The following is a 21,382-nucleotide window of genomic DNA, read 5'->3' as shown; positions in this document are numbered from 1 at the left end:
AAAAAAAAAAAAAAAAACACAAAAAAAATTATTTTCAAGATAAGAGATTTTCTTGCAATAAAGCGGGTTTGAGCGAAAAAGGATTGCCGCTATCGTGATCAGGAGTTTGTAGGTTCGCATCCCGTAAACTCATATACACTAGCATCCTCGCACGCTTGGTTAAAACCTTACTTTTGAGTCATCGCCGCAGGCATCGAATATTGCTGCATTGTACAAGAGTTTCGGTATTAAACATGAATAGCAGCTGCAAGCAAGGTGTTGGCGTGCACGTAGTCAAGCGTGGAGCGATACATCAACCACGTCATGTGTCGATGTACGACGCGTGCTACATAATGCAGATTGTGGATTAAATGCTTCCAACATAATGACTTAATCCTGCGGATTTTTTGCATTGAAGACTTGTTATATGTGGTGGCCGAAAGCAAAACGACCGGTTTGGCACAATATGGAATTTACGCTGGCTATGTGAACTTAAATATTGAAAAGTTGCCTTCAATCTTTTGGCATTAGTAAGTTTTATGATTTATTATCAGTATGAAAATATAGAATGAATAGCAACAGTTTTATTGGTAGTTACGTATTTATTGTCAGTTTTATTATACAATTTCAAAAGAAATCTATAAAATCGTATTAATTTTTTTTTTTTATAAGAACAGTGGATGAATCACAATTTGCAAGCGCATAAGGGCGGCGTGCGATTTCATTGTGAAAATTCATTTAAAGTTAACACAGTAGTGCATTGTAAATTTGCTAACAATGTCTTGGGCGTTCTACTATATTTTCAGCATCATGTTGTCTATTAATCTTCCGTTCTTTTACATGATGATAATTAATTTTGGAAGTTATTTTAACCTTTATTTTCCCTTTCGTTCTTTTACATTTATCAATATAACTACTCTTATTCTTGGTACTTCATTTTTTGGGATTTAATAAAGTGTTAAAAAAAGACATTTTTGCCCAAAAACGCTTTTTTGATACAGCGTGCGGAAAGTTCGTTTTTCGCAGTCAGTAGGATGCTTCGAAAGTAAAAGATCCCGGTGCTGTGGCTACAGCGTGTGGAAAGTTCATAAGCGTGCGGAAAAACGAACTTTCCGCCGCTGTATCAAAAAATAGTATACTCAACTCGTGCGGAGTAGGTGTTCCCACGAGTGCGACGTTTGCCGCCCGAGCGCAGAGATTACTCGTTGCGTAATCTACTATTTGGGCACTTGTTTCATAAATAACTATGTATTTCAGCAAATGAGTTCCTGAATGCGCCTGGAATGACCAATATGGCAGAAAATTGATTGTTTTATGTATGTGGTATCTAAAATTAATGCAAAATCGCATTTTCAAAGTAAAGTTCAATGAACTTTTCGAATGACAAATCTTCCGGTGACCGTATTCTCCTTATAAATGCCTTGAACCAAAATGATGCTATTGCATACAAAAACTAGATATTTATGGTATTATAGGACTACTGATAGTATCACCTCTATACAAGTCATTGATAAGGAGAAATATGCCATTTTGCCAACTTACCTCATATTCCGACACACCTCGTTCTCCCCCACTTACAGCAAATTTTTCTCCAGCTGAACATCAACTGAACTTGGTGTACACAAAGTAAGTTCAACGATTTAATTATTTACAAGCGTGCATATTATTTTCCCTCAATTACTAAAACAAACGCTCACCATATGTTCTGGCTATAAGAAACAAAATTTTGAAGCCGATGAAAGCTCAACAGTTGCGACCGATTCAAAGTGAATTATTGAAAACTATCAAAGGGAAGACAAGTTTATGACGCGTAGACAGATATAATGGATAGGGAATTGTTTAGTCTTCATTTTAAAAGCCAAGTATCGGTCTTTTAGAATTATGAAAAAAAAATTGAATTATATAAAACGTAATGTCATCATCTGGTATTACATCTGAAATTTCAAAGAGCCTCCCTGTTAGATAAGAAAGCGCAGATTAAATCACGCGACGCGCAAACGCAGCGGCCAGACTATCCTCGCACACTCCGACATTATAATATACTATATACTATAAATAAATGTGTATACGTTTGGCCTGAGCTCTCGAGGTTTACGACTGTACGCATCCTGCCGGAGCGTCTGCCGTTGCAGCCGGCACGCGTGATATGCTCCCCTATAATATGCACTTTACGCTCAAGTCAAATAGTTACATCCAAATGCACGAATGTTCAAAAAGTGAGAAGCGCGACTTGGAGACGAAAATAATCGCCGCATGCAGTATATGCAAACATACCGAACGTCCTGCGTCAACAAGTGTACATTTTGGCGATGATGAATTCGAGTGTCCGTCGACATAGTAAGGACAAAGAAATGCTTGTACCCACGTTCTAGCGCTGCAAAGTTGCAGTTGGGCTCGGAACTCGGAAAACTTAATCTGGTTTTGCTGTTTATATGTCGATTAGATCGAGTCAATTTTGGATAATATTGATTTAAATCATTTTATTCATTTGTATGGCGAACCAGCAAGAAAACTCAAGGAATTTCGAATCGATTAAATGCTGTATCTACATAGTAAGCCGAAGAATTTCTATGGTAATGCGATACGAACGTTTCAGAGCGACGTTTTATCATGCAACGGCGATACTACATTGCTATAAAAACGTTGGTAGGCTCAAAGATGAATGAACACTGGCACCTTCGATCCAAATAAAAATGCCTACGATAATTGTCGCGTGCAACTGTTATTTTTAGCCTCCAAATCTTTACTAATGAGTAAAATAAATGAAAGGAGCGATCCTCGATGGAAAATTGAAATTTACTCGCAAATGGGACTTGAACGACAAACTCGACGCAGTGAAGGCACGAGTTGAAAGGTATTTGCAGCGATCGAAATGCGTGGGGTAATAATCAATTCAACATACATCCAACATAGTTTGAGTCGAGCCGATAAATCTTGCGTCGACGCCTGAGAAAGCTGCAGCGAGATTCGAGAACTCGATGCATATAAAGCACCCGCGACCGCGAGACACGCGCATAATGCAAGTATGCGTGAATCGCATCATCGAGCCGATCAATGCATGACTTGGCACGCGCACGTAGTTAGACTGCGACAAAATTACACACTCTCTATACTTGCGCGCTTGTCCTTAAAGCACGAGACCAACAAACGCCATAAATAATGAAATGCACTCGGGAGTAAAGACGTCGACTATGGCGAATCGATGCGTGTCGTGCGAGTGTGCGATCGTTGATCGCGACACCCCCTCGTTACGACTCTCTTTATGCGCGCGCTAAATGCCATATAGTCAGACTAGCGCGTGTCCGTGCGAGCTCAGCGACTACGACGCATTATACGCATTGTAGCTACGACCGATTAAGAAGATTAATTACGATCAAACGTTGCGCGAGAAAAGTCAGCCCCGGCAGCGGTTGAGGCCTGAGACTATCGCAGGAGCAATCCAATCGACGAGATCGTGTATTTTCATTTATATATATAGACGCACATATACAAATATATCACGAGATAAATGTCTGCTCCCGCGCAAAGAGCTGCTGCTGCTACTTAGTATACTGCTGCACCTCCGAGAGCGTACCTATCGTAACGTGTAGACATGCCGTTGATCTGCGTCAATCGAACAGCCAACTCTACTGCGCGCAACGCACAGCGTATAAACACAGATATATACATGCCACAGATTACGCGCGATCTCATGCAATTGCTTTATCGCAGAAGCAAAATTCCAGACTGCGTGTCTGCCTATCTAACTTTGATTAAAACTTAATGACTTTCAAATATAGACTGACGTGCAATCGCTCGACTGATCGCTAATGTGACCGCTACTATTTGGCTGCACTAGCTCGGCCTGGCTCGTTTTCTTTACGACTATCCCTTGCGATCTACTATTCTAGCTGCACGGCTAAGCTTCCAGTACTCTACTTGATATAGTTTTGCGAAAACGTGAAAAATGTGTGTGTGTGTGAGTCAAGGAATTCAACTCATGTAAGTACTAGTCCAACGCTTGATGCTCGCTCGCTCTTTTACCTGCAAAGCTCTCGAGTATCCAAGCATTAATACAGCTCGTGTAATGCACATGTGCATATTTGTATAAAACATTTCTTGTCGTGTAAGTTCACTCGAACGTGCAGACTCGGGCTATTCTCTCTGTGGCTCGTCGATGCACCGTGTGAAATACGATGATCGTCGTATTATGATAATTTAACGGCGCGCATGTTGGTACGTGGATTCACGGCTCCGATGCCCATATCTTGCCTACGAGTCTCGTCACGGCCAAGTTTTTCGAGCTCCGTTACATCGAAGCCCGAGCCTTTGCGCTAATATTTAAATCCAAAACTGCAAAATACTGAAATCTCTCGTTGAAGAGCTGCTCGATTCAAACTGCGTACCGTAGAAATCGATGCAAGTCGCACCGAGTACACGCTCGGCAACTTCGTAATGATACGAGTCGATGATTAAAATCCATTTTTTACTTTGGAAGGTACCTGGAAATCGGCGCGTTTGCTCCCGAGGCGGCTCGAGTTCAGTTGCACGCGATGCATCTTCGAAATTCATCTCGAGCAAGAGCGTCTTCCATAAAAACTCTCGACAGTCAAAAATATATACTCACACCCCGAGGATCTTGCTCGGTCGTGAACGTGCGGCGCAGACTTAATATTGTCGCTCTCGTTCGCAATTCTCGACGCGATCTCGCGAGTTGAGCTCGATCCCGAGATTCAAATGCGGTTCTGCCTCCTGCTCGCCGCCGCACGTGGGTGTGTTTTGTGCGCGTTGTCCGCTCGATTCGTGAATGGGATGCAGCCTCGGGCGACAAACGCGCGTATATCATATAAAGCCACACTGCCATACCATGCTAATAACTTTTACGTTTCGCTTTCTTTTTTTTCCTTCTTGCACTCAGCTCTTGAACTTGAGAGCGCATGTGCAAACACGAGAGAGAGAGAGAGAAAGAGAGAGAGGGAAAGAAACGCAATTGGGGACTGCACGATTCTTTCCCATGAGAATTTCCTTGAGAAACGCTACGTGTGCGCTACACGTGCGATTATACGAATGACGTTTATAAATAACAAATTAAATCAACCATCCGAACTGGAATCGAAGAAGATCCAAGAGCACGTCAGCCGCGCCTCTAACTACCGAGTTTCATTCGTGAATCTCGCTTTAAAGCAACTGATTTTTCGACCAATGATATCTGTGACTCTTTCGAACCGACATTACCGGTATTCGTAGTCCCAAGATTTATTTACGCTTTACACGATAGCTGTTATCTCAAACTTTCTTAATCAAACATGTAAATTAAATATATGATTTCTGCATAAATTTACTTTTTAAATCAATCCGATTTTTAGGTTGATGAATATCATTCATGAATATTGTTTGTGCATGATTACTGCACTAGTCCTTGAAGATTAATTATTATGATTTTACTGAATGCCATTGTTTAATTAAAACATTCTGTCGACTCCTTTATAGCACTCTAAACGGAAAGCTTCAACTTTTCAAAAGAAATTTGAGAAAGGAGCTCATTATCGAAGGAATAAATAATTTTAACATAAAAAAAAATTGATTTTTTGAAAATTCAAAAGTACTCTCTTACTCCAAGTATGAAGTTTTCACATATTGCATATTCACTGCAAAAACTGTTATGCCAAATGCAATGGCGCTGTTGGGGTTTCCGAATACAATTGACTACTGAATAATTTCGACGCATTTTAATTATTGACCATATTTTTTTTAGGCTTCGTACATCGATGGTTCAACAGCAATAAAAAAGCTCACCTTCACCAACCATACAGAGTGCGAATGTCGGGACAGAAAAGATGCCAGGAGTAGGCTAGGAGTAGATACTACTTTACAAACTTTTTCGTACTACCCTTCAACATCGTCACCACAACACACTGTAAAAGAGGCACAGGATAAACAGTAAATAAATAATCAAAAAATTGACTTTATTGATGACGTAATTATCATTTCATATTGATAACTGATTTTCTTCTTAGATGCGCGTGTCCTACATATTTTGTATCGAAGCTCATCGACGATAGGTGTGAATGTAACTGTGACTCGAAGAATCCTAGCCACGAATCAGAATGTTTAAAATTACTTAAAGGAAAAACATTTTTTTCAAATTCAGACAGACTGTAAGTTGTATTTTTCAGATCGTAGTTTTGAACTAGAATAAAAATTATAGACCTCATCACGAACCATCGGATATTTGATAATTTTTTGTTTATCGTTTATCATTTTATTTTTTTTTTGTATTCTTTACAGATGTATACATAATGGCAAGTGTACAATGCCAAACTGCTACTTTGGAGTGTACGTAACGGCAACTGGTAAATGCCCTGCAAAAAAGGAAGGGATCGAAAAAGTAACAGCAGCCGCAACCAGGCGGCCAATCTTTTATCCACCGCAAAGAAGCTAAAATACCCCGCATATAGCTCAAAATAACGTGCCAAATTCTGCCACAATCTTTTATTATACGTATTCATGCTGATATGGTGCCATTTAATTAGCTATTCTCTCTACAATGTAAACTCATCGTTCCCAGCCTCGCGGTGAATTATTTAAATAATCATTGGCAACGTTTTTGACATAGCTGAGTTTTTTTTTATTATAAAAACTATGAACAAAAAATCATAAAAATAAACTTGCTTTTAAAAAGAAGTCAATGTCAATACAATGCGAAAAAGATGCTGTTTTATGCCACTTTTTACCGTTTTTCGTGTTAGTATGTCATCACTGTACGTATTATAATTGTTTGATGATAATAGCTAAAATGAATTGTTTAGTTTAATGAAAGTATAGTTTTTGTATTATTAAAATAGTAACATTTTTCGATGATTTATATTTATCTTAAATAAGACTAATGAAGAATTAAGCACCGACTTGCATCGGTGAAACCTTCTGAACAAAGAAAAAAAATTATTAAGAACGAAAAATGGCCAAAGAAGAATTTCTTTGTGTAAATGTAATTGGCTTTCCTTTATTTGTTACATTAGCTCATAAGTTATTCATAGTAACTTTTTGTTACCTTATATAAAATATTGCAGGTAATGTTCTTTGAAAAATTGTTCTACTAGATGACTTTTAAATGAATTATGAAAATCAATTAATAAAATCGGTAATTAAACGATACTTGTTAAATAAAATCTGAATAATTACGATGAGGTGATTTTCTTGATTACAAGCCTAGTCTGAAGCCCCCTAAGGTCTAGCAAATAAACTTCCTATAGAAAATTGATTTTGAAGACTTTTAAATGGTGGAAAAGTCTTATTTCAAATCAACTGCCTAATCATGTTGTGTAAAAAATGAAATTTCGAGTTTTTTAAAATAAAACTTGATCATTTCATTAATATTACAGAAATTCTTCGAATTTGTTGATTTTTTTATTGATATTTTAATCATTCAAAAAACAATAGGAAATTTAGAAGCTAGATTTGACGATGGTTTTAAATACTTACATTATTAAAGTAGGATCGCAAATGATAGCATAAAAATTAATCATATGTATACCATAATACTGACGCAATACCATACTTATAATACTGTATAGCAATGAATGTTACTTACATTATGAAACAAATCAAATTAAATGTAGAATTAAAATGAACTACTGAATGAGTGAATATGATGATAATCGTATAAAATTTTGAGTTTAGCTTTTTATTTAATACTCTTGGATACTTGAAATTTTATTCGAAGCATTTTGTAACTTTATTTAAGATATATTAAGAATTATTAGTTTTAAGAGAAATTTTTTACAATAATAGATTTAATTTAAATACCAAGAGAGAAAGACATGACTCTTACGACTTTGTAAAGCAATTTTGCCATCATTGAACAATTGAATAGCAAGAAAAATTTCTTTCGTTTATATTTCTTTTGATATTACGTTAATTATCTTTTGGTGTTGAATTATATGGAAGTAATATGTCTAATGACATGAAAATGATTAAATAGATTAACTGTGTATTGTATTATTTTAACATGTATTTTTATTCATAAATATGCTTTAGCAGAAAATATATAACACTTATTACCGTTGCAAATAAATGAAAATTATTATTCTCGATAATTAATTTTTTATTTAACATGATTTTCATTCGCCATGTTCTAAATGTGATATGTTATACATAATTTCAGATCTAGTTAAAAGGATAAAATGACCATTTCATGTTCAAAAATAGTTTATTTGAAATAATATAGCAATAGTTTAGTGGAATAAATTTATACTTATAAATAAAAGACGGCTTTGGAAGCCATAATTTTTACAATGCCAAGTTCCGTGCATGGACTTATTTTAATAAAAATCCTTTAGTTTTCCAAAATTCTTAAAATTGCTTCAAAGTTTGCAAGTAACAAATATAACCGTAAATAAAAATAGAATTCAAAAACTTCTAACAATTCAGTACATATTTCTGTTAACATTGCAAAAAAAACAATATTTACAGTTCATATATTGAAATCGATAAAAAAACCATAACCGATTTACCTGCAGTAACCCAAGATCCAAATTTTTTTGTTACTCAAAACTGAAATCAAAAACATAAGCCAAGCTATCGATTTAAGTATAATAATTCAGTTATATTTTTCGAAAAATACTTGATCTATAAAAATTAACTATCATATAGCTATTTTGTAAACAACAATCATTATGTGGACTGAATATACTCTCAATATAAATAAAGTTGAATCTTTGCATAAATTTATAGCAATTCGAATCTTTAGTTATCTTGTACCTTAATTTTAAAAGTTCTTTGAACCACAACTTTTGCAAATACGATTAAAAAAATGATTTCCGTAAATGTTCTCTGAGAAATTTTCTTCATTGCAAATCTTTTTCTGAATTCCAAAATGTTAAAACTTCATTGAGATACAGACATATTTTTTCGTACATTTTGTTGACAACAAAGTTAGTTACCATTAAGTTTTCAAGAGGACTATAATAATCGGTTTCCATTTTGCATGTATTGGAACAATTCATTTTATTTAGGCTCTCTTAAATTTCATAAAATAAATATTTACACTATGTTAATAAGTCCAATTTTTATAAATTATAATTTCTTATTTACACCTACTGTTATTTTATTTATATATTGTTTTTAAACATAACATTTTGTAGAATGTTTCATCATGACTTGATATTAAAAATATTTTAATTACTAAAAATTATTTTTTATAAATTTTCTAATGATAATAATTAAAGTAAATTCGTATCAGAAGTAACAGTTCATACTTAGTAGATATCAAAAATAAACCTCAATAAAGCCTGCTTGAACCTTCAGTCAACTAGCATTTCTTCGCATGATAAATTTTTTATAAACGATCCTATGTTTTCTTTAAAATAAAATGTAAGAAACCAGTACATATTAAATTTTGAATGAATAAATTTCGATCTTACTATAAGATTCAACATCTATAGAAATTAAAAAATTCTCAACGCGAATATACGTAGTATGTGCACGATTAATCTCTGCAGATGTACATGTGTTTTTATTTAAAAAAATAGAGTCTGTTTTATGTACACAATTAATACTTATGAGTTTGCAGTACGCTCAAATACTCATTTTTCCCTAGAAGATTAAGCATAGCATTATTTACTTTGGAGTACGTGTTATTTTTGAAATTTTCAATGTGAAGAATTGAGATTCGACGCAATAAATGCTTTCGTCCACACTTTTTACTACAGAGAAAATAATAATGATAAGTACAGATAGATGAAGTAACAACTTATAGCTACATCAATTATTCATTGTTCGTGAAAGAATAAGTGTGATGTTAAATTGTAAATAAATGCCATCACTTATTTCTTAATTATAAACTTATCAATTTTTCAAACACAACAGTCAAAAAGTACTTTATGCATATTCTAATTCAGTTGAATTGTATAGTTTCAGCGTTAACAATAGTAGTCATAGTAAATAAAGTTCTTTTCACGTGTCGTATGAAGCAGCATATAGTTACATCAGCGACTCTGCTAATTATATACGTGACACATTTAATATAAATAAAGTTTAAAACTGTTAATATTATCGATACTGGCATGATACAAGTTTACATAGAACAATAATTGTTCAGACAACAATTACAATCGTCTCAAGACATAAGAGAAAACATTTTGAATGCGAGTCGTAATAAGGTGTCGATAAGGTGCTGTAAATAAAAAGTACAAACTTTTCATCGGCATTTGGTCATTTACACAATGTCCTACTGAGCATTTGGTGGAGGCGGTGGAGGAGGATTGCGAGGAGGGGGAAGAGGTCCTTGCCTCGGCGGCAAAGGCGGTGGCACGGCGCTCGGTGGCCTGGGCGCATTAGTTCTCACGGGAGTTTCCGGAATTTCCTCGTAGATAGCAAAGTCCGTCTCGGACGAATTGTCGTCGGCCGACGTGTTATAAGTGGCGACCACTTCCCTCTTGGGCGTCATCGGCTGTGGAGGTCGCGCCGGGGGGGTTGGCCTCGGAGGTGGCGGCGGCCTCGTCGGGTGGCTCGGAATCGCCTCGACGCGTCGCACTGGACACGACGCGCCGCTTCTGCTGTCCCCGAGGGCCTGGATCTCCTTCTCCACGCAGCTCACCCAATCAGGCGTTTTCAGAGTTATCGCCAAGCTCTGGCCGTAAATATTAATGGTACCTTTTTGCGCGGCTGACATGGCACTCTGGCCATTTCTGAACGTGATACAAACTCTGTCGTCCACGAATCTCACCAGCAGTACTTCTCCCAATTCCGAGAGATCTTGCACCAGAGTAGTCATGAAATTGTCGTCGTATATGTTGTCGACGTCGTCGGAAGAATCTTCGGGATGGAGAATAATCGTGCCGTCAGGAGGGCCCAGATCTCCGACGACTTCGCGAAAAACTTTGTTCCGCCTGTCCTCGTTGATGCAGCAATAATCCACGTCGATAATGGCGATGACCGGCCTGTGGTCGCTCTGCTTCAGCTCGGCCCTGCCGTAAAACACTATGTTGCCTGGATTCCAGTCGTGGTCGATCTCGACGTCGTGAAGTTTTCGCCTCTTCCAGAGCACTCGATCGGTCCAAGCCGGCTGACGGCACTTCTCGCTCGTGTCGTAATCATCGGAGAACAAATCGTACTTGTAGGTGGGGGCAAAATTGATAGGTCCCTCTGAATAATTTTTAAAGACATTGCCTTGATCCTGCTGCACCTTGAGCTGGTCGAATTTTAATATTTCATCGAGTTCGTTGCGCTTTATCATCTCTTTCATTTCGTCCTTGTCCATGTCCACGCGGTAATTGAAGTCTCCGCACCAGAACACGTAATCGTGAGCGTTGAGGGTCCTGCCCATGGGGAAGACGATCTTCCTCGTGATCTCGGCGTAGTCCGCGTTGCGCTCGTGCACTTGCGACTGGCCAGCCGCGAAATGAGCGCACACGAAGCAGAAGGAGGTGGAATTTAAAACGAAGCGAATCGCTACGGCGCCTTTGTTGCCGGTCGCGCCCCCCAGGCCAGTTTTCACGCTGTCCACGGCGACGTCTCTGAGATTATCGACCAGGGTCGACTTGATGAACACGTAGAGGCAGACGCCGACGAGCTGGTGGTACGTCACCAGTACGTACTCGTTGTCCCGGGACAAAACCTTTTGCAGCTCCTCTGCCCAGGCCTTTGCGTTCTCGCTGCTGGCCGCCATTATGTTGGAGGCGTTGAGGTCGACGATTTCTTCGAAGCCCACGGCAAACACGTCCACCGGGTCCGAGCCATTTATTTGCTCTTCCAAGCTCGCTGAGGATTTCGGAGCGTCCAGCAACCAGTCGGTCAGCGAAACGTCTTTGTAGACGACGCTACGGAAATGTTTTCCCCCGTTGACGTTGTACGTGGCGCAGGCCACGCGCAGCGGTTTCCTATCGACGAATTCCTTGTAACGTTTGCACATTTCCCTCAGTACGTTGGACGGGGCGTGCAGCATGTTCGAAGACAGGAGCGTCCGAGCTCGGTCGGCTAGCTCCGTGTTGAGCGGCGAGCCGAACAGCAGCACGTCCATGGCCTCTTGTTTATTCGAATCCAGAAGGTTGTTTTGAATGGTTCTGGCGGCCGATCGGGCGCCGTCCATCAACTTGGAACTACCCTGGATAGCTCCTGTGCCTGCGTAAATTTTGCTTATCTCGTTCCCATTGTTGACCCACATTTGACGGAAAACCTCGTCGAATCTCGAGACAACTTGCTGCTTATCGATTACTTTGAATACGGCCAACTGCTCCCGAAGCATCTCGAGCGCGATGAACGTTTGAACGCAGTTGGTTCTGTCGAGGCAGTCGAGACAGTTGGTGCGAACCGTGCCCACTTGCGACTGCATAATTTCGTCCCCCACCGCATGGAAGAAGGAATAATCTTGCAAGTAGCTCTCGATTTTTTCCTTGAGTTTCTGCAGGCTCTTGGTGTTGCCCCCGCGGCACTCCTGATGGTAGTCGAAAATAATGTGCGGAATGTCATGGTGACGGGAACTCGCTTGATGGCTTTGATAGAGTTGGCTGAGCAGAGCTTCGCCTTCCTTGCTGCCGATCAGGCTCGTGCCCAAAAGATTCACGATGACCTGCTGGCCGTAGCGCTTTTTCACCAGGTTGAAGTGGCGATTGAAAGCCGGCGAGGAAGCTTCGAAACCACGGGAAATTTTGATTTTGTGAGATCCTACCTGGACGCCGGGCTGCTCCCAAAACAGCGGAACGGAGCCTCGGGTCTGTATGAAAGACGACACCTCGTTGTCGAGATAAATAATCTGCTCGGTTTCCACGAAGTTGGCCACGTGGCCGTCGTCGTTGCTGCCTCGCACGTTGAATCTCGTGCCGGCTCTCTCGCAGCTCAGTCGCGAGACGATTACGGCGCGAGCCTGACGGTGACCCACGTAAACCGTCCTGATCTCGATGCTGCCGCAAATGGCTTTGAGCAGCCAGTTGTCCGTGTCCACGCCGAATCTTTGCAGGTGTATGTGCAGCATGCGGTTCCAGAAGAACCGGTTGTCCGTCGTATTGAGCGAGTACCTCTGTTGGACGCTCAGAGTCAGGTCGAGCACGTGCTGCGTCCCCGCCGACCAGGAGAAGTAAAATGTACCCGAATTCAGTACCTTTTTTATTTCGGATATTCGGTCCTCGTTATTCGATTGGCTGTAATGCAGCGCGATGAAATGAGTCTGAGTTATCCGAAATATTTCCGAGTCGTAGATTTTTCCCACGGAAAAACAGCCCGTCACCATGACCAAGTACAAAAATGAACTGTCTCCATAATTGAACTGAAGAACTCCGAGACATCCATAGGCATCCAATAATTTTACGTACTGAGATTTCAATGACTCTGTTTCGTGCTCCCTTAAAACAGCCACAACTTGAGATTCGAAGAGAAGGGTTTGATTGCAATTCCGATGTTCCATAATAATGGAATGCGGGCTCGGAGGCTTTAGCTTTTCGTAAATTCGAAAACACTTTCCCATCGTCATGGTGGCCTTTTTTAATGTCCAATGAACTTGAACTTTGAACGAACGAAAAACTCTCGATACTCAGTGCCAAGTAGCTGAATTATTATCCTTGTTTTTTGTCGTGCATCTGAAAAAATGATGATATTACAGTTTTTCGTCGAATAAATTTATTGAAATAAATATTATTTCAAAGTGCATTTTGCAAAGTAAATATAATTTCAGAATGCTTAATTCATAACGCTATTTAATGTTCATATAAAAGATTGATCAAACAAGCAAGTGGTAAGAGCATGTCATTGTAGAATATGCCAGGCATTTAAAGCGTTTGCGCTCGGTACGCACGTCACTACTAAATATTCTCTCGGTATATAGTCCGGGTATCAATTAAAGTCAGCTGTAAATACACACATCCTAACAAGTAAAAATTCAAACTTGAATAATTTTTAAAAATTTTCAAACTCATAAAGTACAATACCAGTTAATGGGTAAACGTTATTAATTCATTTATATCAAGTATATTTTATCCAAATTTTCAGACGGCATTGAAATTGTCACAGAATGAATGTCAATAACAATTTGCTTAAAGGTTGAATATTGTATTTGATTTTTGTTTTCACTAACATCGATTTTCAATCATTTCAAAAAATAAAATTTTCAAAAAATGTACAACTACGTAATCAATTTGTATTAATCGATAAAATTTGATATATCACAAGCATAATAAAAAGTTTTAATATGTTTCATAATAATGTGATCTTTGGATCCATAGCTAAAGCTAAAAAGTTTAATAATGAAACAGTCCGAGACATAAAAATATTGTGTCGATTGACCTTGTGAAAAAGAATGTATGCGAAGACAATGTTTAGCACTCGAAAGTAGGATTAAGAAAAAGTAAATTTGTTCGTTCGCAATGAGTAAGAGAAGCATCGAAATGAAAATGCTGAGCTTGCTCTCGGATACATGTGGCCAGATCAAGTTCGAGAAATAAGTATCGATTACTGACTTGATTGATCGACGGCGAGCGAGCTGCGAGAGTTTACATCATCGAGTCGAAAGAGTGCATGGTCGCCAGGTTGATTTCTCGGTCGTCCTGTGCCTGAAAAATGTATCGCAGCGATTCGGAGCAATTACAGAACGCAGCGCATTAGGCTGACCTCGGCGGGACGATCGAGCAGCAGTGGCAGCAGCAGATGAGCGGCTTCGCAGGCTTTTCCTGCTCGGAGCAAAGAACAAGCGAGGATTCGAACGAGCAGCAGGTAAGATAATATATTTATTGATCTTTGACACGGCGAACTCACGTACTGGGTCGGAGTAACGTGCTGCGAGGCGAGCACAGTGGTGTGCTTTGGACGACGACGGGGGCGCCTTTCGGATCGACTGCGGTATCGATACGTCCGTACGCCTCTCTCGCTGGCAGCAGCGATACAACGCACGCAGACACTCGTGCAGAAAGCGAATGTAGTAGAGCCAGCGACGCCGCCGCAGCTCGCGCGTGTCCGCACTCTGCTCTGGACACAGCTCTGCCTGCACTGACTAGCTGCCTGCGGCTCCGCGTAGTTGGCCTGCTCGACGTCGGCACTCGGCGGCGCTGCAGCCGCTTTTACCTACCGAAATTCGTACCCGCACGCGCACTCGCCACGATATCGCGAGAAGAGCGCGTCGAGAATGCGAGAAAAGAAGATAGGCGGCGCGCGACCGTTTCGCGCGTGTGCCGCGCTCGTAAGCAGCGGGCCACCTCATTTTCAAGGCCAAGCTCTCTCCCCAGCCCCCTCCAGGCGATGCTCCTTCGCGTAGGCGCGTCGAGCGCAGCCGCCTCTATATGTATGCGACGACTACTACCTTAATGCCACCACATGCATGATGCACAGCGTATAGGGTGGGCACGTGAACGTACCGACCGCGTGGACCACGACGACGAACAGCAACGAGACATGTTGCGCCTGCTCGCCTTCCCCTCCTGCGACAAATAAGAAAGGGACAAAAGGCAAAAACCGTGTATAACAGAGTAAGAGGCCAGTTCTTGCTTCGACGCGACCCACGATTTCCTATATAAATCTGCTTGGCCCGCTTGCCTCGAATTTTCGGCAACTCGCATCATTTGTAACGTTCCTTGTGGCTTCTTGGCATACCTTGCCGAAGTCCTTCCGACGCATCTTGTGCGATTTGTCTACTTTCTGCGCATTTATAAGTAGCCTTTGCTCCGACATGTATGACCCTTTACTTTTTACACCTTTTATTCTCTTGAGCAAAAGCATCATTATCGATCGTCATTCGAAACATAAACCCCGATCAATAGCATACTCTAATTATAATATGCATGATTTTGGAAAAATACGACCATTGCTGCAGCGATGGTTTGCTCGCAATTCTTTATTGCCCTATCGCACTTGATACGCAAAGAAAGAAGCAGCGATTATTGCGAGGCGTTAATTTCGATGCTTGGTAATATTCTGTGCGGACTATATGCTTCTTATCAACGGCCATTCGGATCGATAATAATCGTTCCAAGCGAGACCGATAAATATCTAGCGAGCACGATTTTCGTCCATTCGCTAGTTTTTTTTTCTACCAAGGCGAAAGCAATCGAATCGAAAAATGTACCCATTACTCTCGGTTTAATACGAGACGCTCACACAAGCTCGGCAAAAGAAAGTTCGAAAAATTGCGCTGATGCACTTTCGGACGTGTCGTATAAAGTGCAGAGCTGTAGAGAGTCGTGCAAGTTGTGCTCAAGCGAGAACAGGTGGCGACACCATCCTACAAGATTCAAATTTCAACGCATGGTTCGCGTGCAGTGCAGATTCACATTTCACGATTCACGCGCGCAGTCGGCAGCAGTGCCCGCATCTCCGCAACGAGTCAGAGAGTAAAGAGATCTCGTCTCTGTTGGCCACTGCTGCCCGCTTGTCATGGTTTTGTAATCACGAAATATAATGATGGCGTAAGTCTATCTTTGTACAGGCACTTATCGAAAGCCGAGAGCTTTGCGCTGTCTCGAGTTGGCGGCAGCGGCTGCTGGCTTATCTCGGCGTGCGACACTCGGCGCTCGCTCGCGTCTCCAAGTTTATCGAAATCGCCTCGAGTTTCTTGGCGAAATTTCTCAAAACTTTTGCTCTGTGACTCGCTCGCGACACTGCATCTTTTACTGGTTTTCTTATATCCCTTCGCCCTGTCCTCGCGCGCGACATTTTCACAACGTGCTGTAGCATACAAGCTCTTGCGACGATGCCCGGATTGAGATGTACAGTAGCCGTCTGCAACAACAGTTACGAAAAGACAAAAAAAGCGGGCATGAATATAAGGTATCACACTTTTCCCAAAAAACAACCCCTCAAGAATATTTGGATTCAAAAATGCAGGAGAGCTGGTAGATGGAATCCAAACTCGTGTCATGTATGCTCTATTCATTTTACCGACGACGATTACAAGCCCTCCGTTCAATCTGAGCTCTTGAATAGCCCTTCTGTTGGAAAAAAAAGATTAAAACCCACAGGTTTGCAAAATTTCTACTTCAACTTCTGGCTTTTAAAAACACTTTTAATCACTAAGTTTACCGCCATCATTTTTAGCCGTACCTTCGCTTTTCCTCACTGAACCGCCGCCTATCAAATTTAAGGGCCCTTATGCTTCAGGGACTAGAATGAAATTATTTAATGGTAATTATTTTGAGGCAAATGATAAAGATGATAATTCCAGTACACCCGGTTACAATCGCCAAGGTGGTTTTATTAATTTATTATTATTCACGTGAAAATAAATTATAAATATAAAAATCATTTAAAAGTTATCTTTTCTTTTTTTAGATGAGTGTATTGATAAAAATATGAAAAATCAAGTTATATCGGCAGAAACAGAGCACGTAGTTTGTGAAGTACAAGTTAATTATGATAATCAGAATGAACGTATTGATTCAACCTATGAGAATCGCGACATGAAAATGAAAAATCAATGTACACAAACTGATTTCGTGGAAATCTATAAATTATTAAAAGATAAAATCGAAGACCTTGAATGTCAAATTGGCAAATTTAATAGCAAATATAAAAAATTATTATTTAGAAATCGTAGTTTGGAAAATATTTTATACAAAGTAGCTTCATCTTCCAAATAGTTCATGAATGATACTTTTTATTAATTTTTAAAACAACTTTAATTAAGCTCACAACTTAAATACTCATTAAAAATATTATTGTTGAGCAATTTGTTTTATCGAGAAATTTCTTGTTAGTGTTGAAAATATAAAACACCGTTGCCTATTCAGTAGTGAGTGCCGAGTGCCTTCCTCTTTGAAAAAATAAATCATTTGAAAAAACATTCATTCCTTTGTTTTAATTAAAAAGAGGAGATGATCTTCAATCGATCATTTTAAAAGCATATTATTATTGTTTCTTATAATATACAGATATACTATAATGTACGTGGAAGTTTTGATTTTATTCAAATAATTGTTTCAATCATATTTTGTTCTTAGCTATTTTTCATTGTTAATTAAACATTTAGAAAGTGCATAGAAAATATAGCGCTACAGAAGTCTGGATTTGTATGTTTCGGTAAGTACGGTCAAGTGTAGTTTATATCCTTAAACTGAGTTCAACGAGAGACAGCGAGCACGATTGATTTCCTTGATTTTCAAGTGTTTCGCTATCACACTATTAATTTAAATGTTTTCAATCAATCGGCCTAGATTTTTCAGAATACATACTTTGTGAGTAGATACAATTCTGTTTTTGTTTATGGGTATGTGATGTGTGCTTGAAATTCATTTTATACATACAATCTTTTGAAATAATGCAAAAATTAAGATTTTGACGGGATCGCGAAACATTTAATTTACATCTATGGTGTAAAGGCAAAATGACTTGAGTTCACTTTTGGTGTTTTCCGGAAAAACGCGTTTTAAGTTACTTGTGAGTGACTAACTAGATGCGCACGAGTTGAGATCTGAAACTATGATTTTTTAAGCTACTGTGAGGTATCTTTTGGCCTATCTACTTATCAAATTGAAAGGATCATCATAGCGATGATACGGAGCAAAAAATATGGACTTAGGTCGGTTTGCCTGCCTACGGTTTGCATTCAAGTCCACTTTTGGCGGTCACACTTTTTTCAATATCGATAATTTCGCTCAGTTCGTGATCATTACCTCGTTTAATGATTTTTCATTGATAAATAGTTCATTTAACATTATATTAGTCAAATGCAGTGCAGAAGCCATTTATATGTTCGAATATCATTTTCTTTCAATTTCAAATCAAAGTAGACTCTAGGCAGATCTCAAAGGTGGACTCAAGTCATTTTGTCTTTCCCCGATTTTCACGAAATTGCCTCAAGTCGTTATGCACGATGCTCTAATTAACGATATACGCTATACTCGTCTATTCTGACTCTTGTAACTTAACATAGACACTAAATATGGTTTTTTTTCATCATAATATCGATTTTCATAAAAATGGACTTGAGTCGTTTTGCCTCTCTACCTGTATCGGTCCACATGTATCGGTAGTACAGACAATTCGAAAAATTTCAGAATCTATTGTTCATTAATAAATGCTTTATCAATTATGTTTTTTAATATGCAATAACGATGCACTTTACATTCAATCACTTAAAATTTTATAAAAATTAGAGCTTTCATTAACTTGTGTGAATCTTTAAGTATGAATTATTTTTGGGTTGTTGTGTGGGAATGTAAGGTTACTACACACTTTCTTGATTTCGTACATTCAGAAATAATTTTCATTTTAATGTTTGAGAGTTCTGTGAGGATAAATTTGTAACTATCTTAAATAGAAATTTTCCAGAAGTTATTTTCTTGAAGAATATGTCTTTAAATACTAATGCAGAAAAAAATATTGTGAGGGCACCCTCAGAAAACTATAACCTATACGTAATTGCGATTACGGTACGATACATAGATTAAAAGAAAATTAAAAAAAGTATTTTTCAATAGATACAATGCTTAATGTAGAATTTGACTTGAGAGTGTCATAAGCCGCTAGTTTTTATCGTAATTTTTGGTAGAATTTTTATACTATAGTATTGCAGACATTGCTGTGCTCTGTTTTTAAAATGGAGTTCAAAGAAATCGAGAACTGCATTCTTTTTGCTGAAAATAATCAAGTTGAATTATTGAAAGTTTGTTTTACACTTTATTAAACTAACAATTATATTATAAACATCTCCAAAATTCTACGTTTCTTAGTTTGTTCATAGTTGCATGGATGAAGTGTGCAACTTAGCAGGTCCAACATATAAACAATTCAAACAGATAGGTTGGTCCAAGGAAGAATTCAAAAAAGTTCATACATTTTTTATTACACTTTTTTACAATCCAGCTTGTTTGTTTATTGATGACGAAAAAAAAGTAAGTTTCAAATGGAAAATAACAAAAGAAAATCATCATTTTAAATCATCATCACAGATTAATATTTTTGTCTTTTACAGATGCCTTTACAATACCAGTTAATGTCAAAGCATGTAAAAGTGGTTTTATTAAAAAGCTTAAGACTTCACAGAAATCAAATAACTGATTCTTTACTACAAAAATATTCAAGTAAACATTTTTCTACATTAGACAATTATGATTGGAGGTTGAAGGTACACTTTTATGGTTTTAAAATATGCATAAATAAAAATCATTAATCATTTCTAAACTTATTTGTAGTATATTATGGGGTCAAGTAAAATGATATCTGTAAAAGAACCACTTCTACAACTTGACTTGAGTTTTCAAGAAAATCGTAATCATAAAGTATTAGAATTAGAGCTCAACAAAACTGAACTAAATTTGTTAATAAATACTATTGAGACTGCTGTAAGTTAAAACTTTCTTTTTGTAAAGTGCATCTAAAATTTTATTGAAACTCACTACTTGAGTTAATTTGCTTTAATTTTATGTTATTAAAGAAGTCTACATTTAAATGACTTCATATTTCCAGAAATTAGTATAATTATTATATCAAATAGAATATAAATTTTTGAAAATATATTAATATTGTATTCAAATAAAACTATCTTTATAAAGGACAATTTTATAATTTTTTCATGTACTAAAAATTATTATCACTGCTTCTTCTGAAAATTAAGAAGTTAGAGATCAAATAAAGAAAAATATACTGTTTCAATACGCATATACCAAAAATCAAGAAATTTCTTCAAGAAAATTCATTAGGTCCACTGTGTAGATTTCTGAAAATCATTAGACACCTGTTGTTTATTTTTCCATGAAGAGGTTACATAACTTTGTGTGATAAAAAAATTTTTTTTTGTTGAAAAATTATATTTCAAAAATTAAAAATTTAATCTATTCGAAATTTTTATGCGGTTATCCATTAAAGGAGCTAAAATAAATTTTAGACAAAAATATTGAAAATTGTTGATTTCCCATCAGTTCTCCTCTGTCATCCTGTTGTCCTGCACTAGGCAGGATATTTCTTGATAGGATCATCTGAAACCAAAAATTCGACTTATTTCTCAAAGCTTATACTTTTGGCTAGTGATTTAACGAAGGAAAAGTAAAAATAAATAAAAATTGATTATTTGGAACGAGTTTGAATGATTTTTTGTCCATTTCTTACCGAATATGTGCGTATTTTTTCTCAATATAGGCAAAAAAATCATTCGAACTCGTGCCAAATTATCAGTTTTTATTTATTTTTACTTTTTTTTCATTCAATTCCTAGCCAAGTATATAAACTTTGAGAAATAAGTCGAATTTTTGGTTTACAATGATCCTGTCAAGAAATATCCTGTCTAACGCATGACAACAGGATGACAGAGGAAAACTGATGGAAAATCAACAATTTTCAATATTTTTGTCTGAAATTTTTTTTACAGATCATTTAATGGATAAGCGTGTAAAAATTTCGAATAGATTAGATTTTTAGTTTTTGAAATATAATTTTTCAACAAAAAAAAATTTCCATCACACAAATGTATGTAACCCCTTAATAAATTATTAACTGAGATATGGCATTTGAA

General features: G+C 37.9%; 4 protein-coding genes across 8 annotated transcripts in view; 3 read left to right on the top strand and 1 right to left on the bottom strand.

Moving 5' to 3' along the window:
- Positions 1–7,994, top strand: part of LOC106659831 (probable WRKY transcription factor protein 1) — a 44,123-nt gene extending 36,129 nt beyond the window's left edge. For 2 of the 3 annotated variants that reach the window (XM_023460594.1, XM_014382550.2), the window contains 3 exons: positions 5,714–5,898; positions 5,976–6,116; positions 6,247–7,994. In XM_023460594.1, the coding sequence (XP_023316362.1) occupies positions 5,714–5,898; positions 5,976–6,116; positions 6,247–6,400 (480 nt within the window). In that variant the 3' untranslated portion in view covers positions 6,401–7,994. Of the gene's footprint in view, positions 1–5,713; positions 5,899–5,975; positions 6,117–6,246 lie in introns of those variants that run through there. The other variant, XM_023460595.1, reaches the window with a different exon arrangement.
- A 1,045-nt stretch (positions 7,995–9,039) lies between these two features.
- On the bottom strand, positions 9,040–14,940 carry LOC106650724 (synaptojanin-1). Of its 3 annotated transcripts, none has more exons than XM_014368910.2 (3): positions 14,701–14,940; positions 14,406–14,615; positions 9,040–13,529 (listed from the first exon to the last, which is right to left on the bottom strand). In XM_014368910.2, exon 3 carries the CDS (start codon positions 13,421–13,423, stop codon positions 10,187–10,189), a length of 3,237 nt encoding a protein of 1,078 aa, XP_014224396.1. In that variant the 5' UTR covers positions 13,424–13,529; positions 14,406–14,615; positions 14,701–14,940; the 3' UTR covers positions 9,040–10,186. The 3 variants fall into 3 exon arrangements, with proteins under 3 accessions (XP_014224396.1, XP_023316337.1, XP_023316336.1); XM_023460569.1 differs by having other exon boundaries at positions 14,705–14,940; XM_023460568.1 differs by having other exon boundaries at positions 14,406–14,940.
- Positions 14,941–15,437: 497 nt separating this feature from the next.
- On the top strand, positions 15,438–17,671 carry LOC106647986. Its single transcript, XM_023460573.1, has 3 exons — positions 15,438–16,895; positions 16,972–17,121; positions 17,206–17,671. The coding sequence occupies exons 1-3, from the start codon at positions 16,628–16,630 to the stop codon at positions 17,511–17,513; spliced, it is 726 nt and encodes a 241-aa protein (XP_023316341.1). The 5' UTR covers positions 15,438–16,627; the 3' UTR covers positions 17,514–17,671.
- Positions 17,672–19,129: 1,458 nt separating this feature from the next.
- LOC106660573 lies at positions 19,130–20,416 on the top strand. The gene is made up of 4 exons (XM_014383613.2): positions 19,130–19,537; positions 19,605–19,766; positions 19,847–19,999; positions 20,067–20,416. Exons 1-4 carry the CDS (start codon positions 19,472–19,474, stop codon positions 20,223–20,225), a joined length of 540 nt encoding a protein of 179 aa, XP_014239099.1. The 5' UTR covers positions 19,130–19,471; the 3' UTR covers positions 20,226–20,416.
- Positions 20,417–21,382: the final 966 nt, after the last annotated feature.

The sequence above is a fragment of the Trichogramma pretiosum genome, unplaced genomic scaffold, assembly GCF_000599845.2.
Source record: "Trichogramma pretiosum strain Unisexual culture from Peru unplaced genomic scaffold, Tpre_2.0 scaffold62, whole genome shotgun sequence".
NCBI classification, from domain to species: Eukaryota; Metazoa; Arthropoda; class Insecta; order Hymenoptera; family Trichogrammatidae; genus Trichogramma; species Trichogramma pretiosum.
Note: the sequence above shows the minus strand (reverse complement) of the source record. Positions and strands in the feature narration are given on the sequence as shown.

Coding starts and splice junctions, on each gene's coding strand:
- LOC106660573 (XM_014383613.2), top strand. CDS start 19,472: ATGGAGTTCAAAGAAATCGAGAACTGCATTCTTTTTGCTGAAAATAAT. Junction 19,538..19,604: donor ATCAAGTTGAATTATTGAAA/GTTTGTTTTACA, acceptor TACGTTTCTTAG/TTTGTTCATAGTTGCATGGA. Junction 20,000..20,066: donor ATTATGATTGGAGGTTGAAG/GTACACTTTTAT, acceptor ACTTATTTGTAG/TATATTATGGGGTCAAGTAA.
- LOC106650724 (XM_023460568.1), bottom strand. CDS start 13,423: ATGACGATGGGAAAGTGTTTTCGAATTTACGAAAAGCTAAAGCCTCCG.
- LOC106647986 (XM_023460573.1), top strand. CDS start 16,628: ATGCCCGGATTGAGATGTACAGTAGCCGTCTGCAACAACAGTTACGAA. Junction 16,896..16,971: donor AAAAAGATTAAAACCCACAG/GTTTGCAAAATT, acceptor CATCATTTTTAG/CCGTACCTTCGCTTTTCCTC. Junction 17,122..17,205: donor ACCCGGTTACAATCGCCAAG/GTGGTTTTATTA, acceptor TTCTTTTTTTAG/ATGAGTGTATTGATAAAAAT.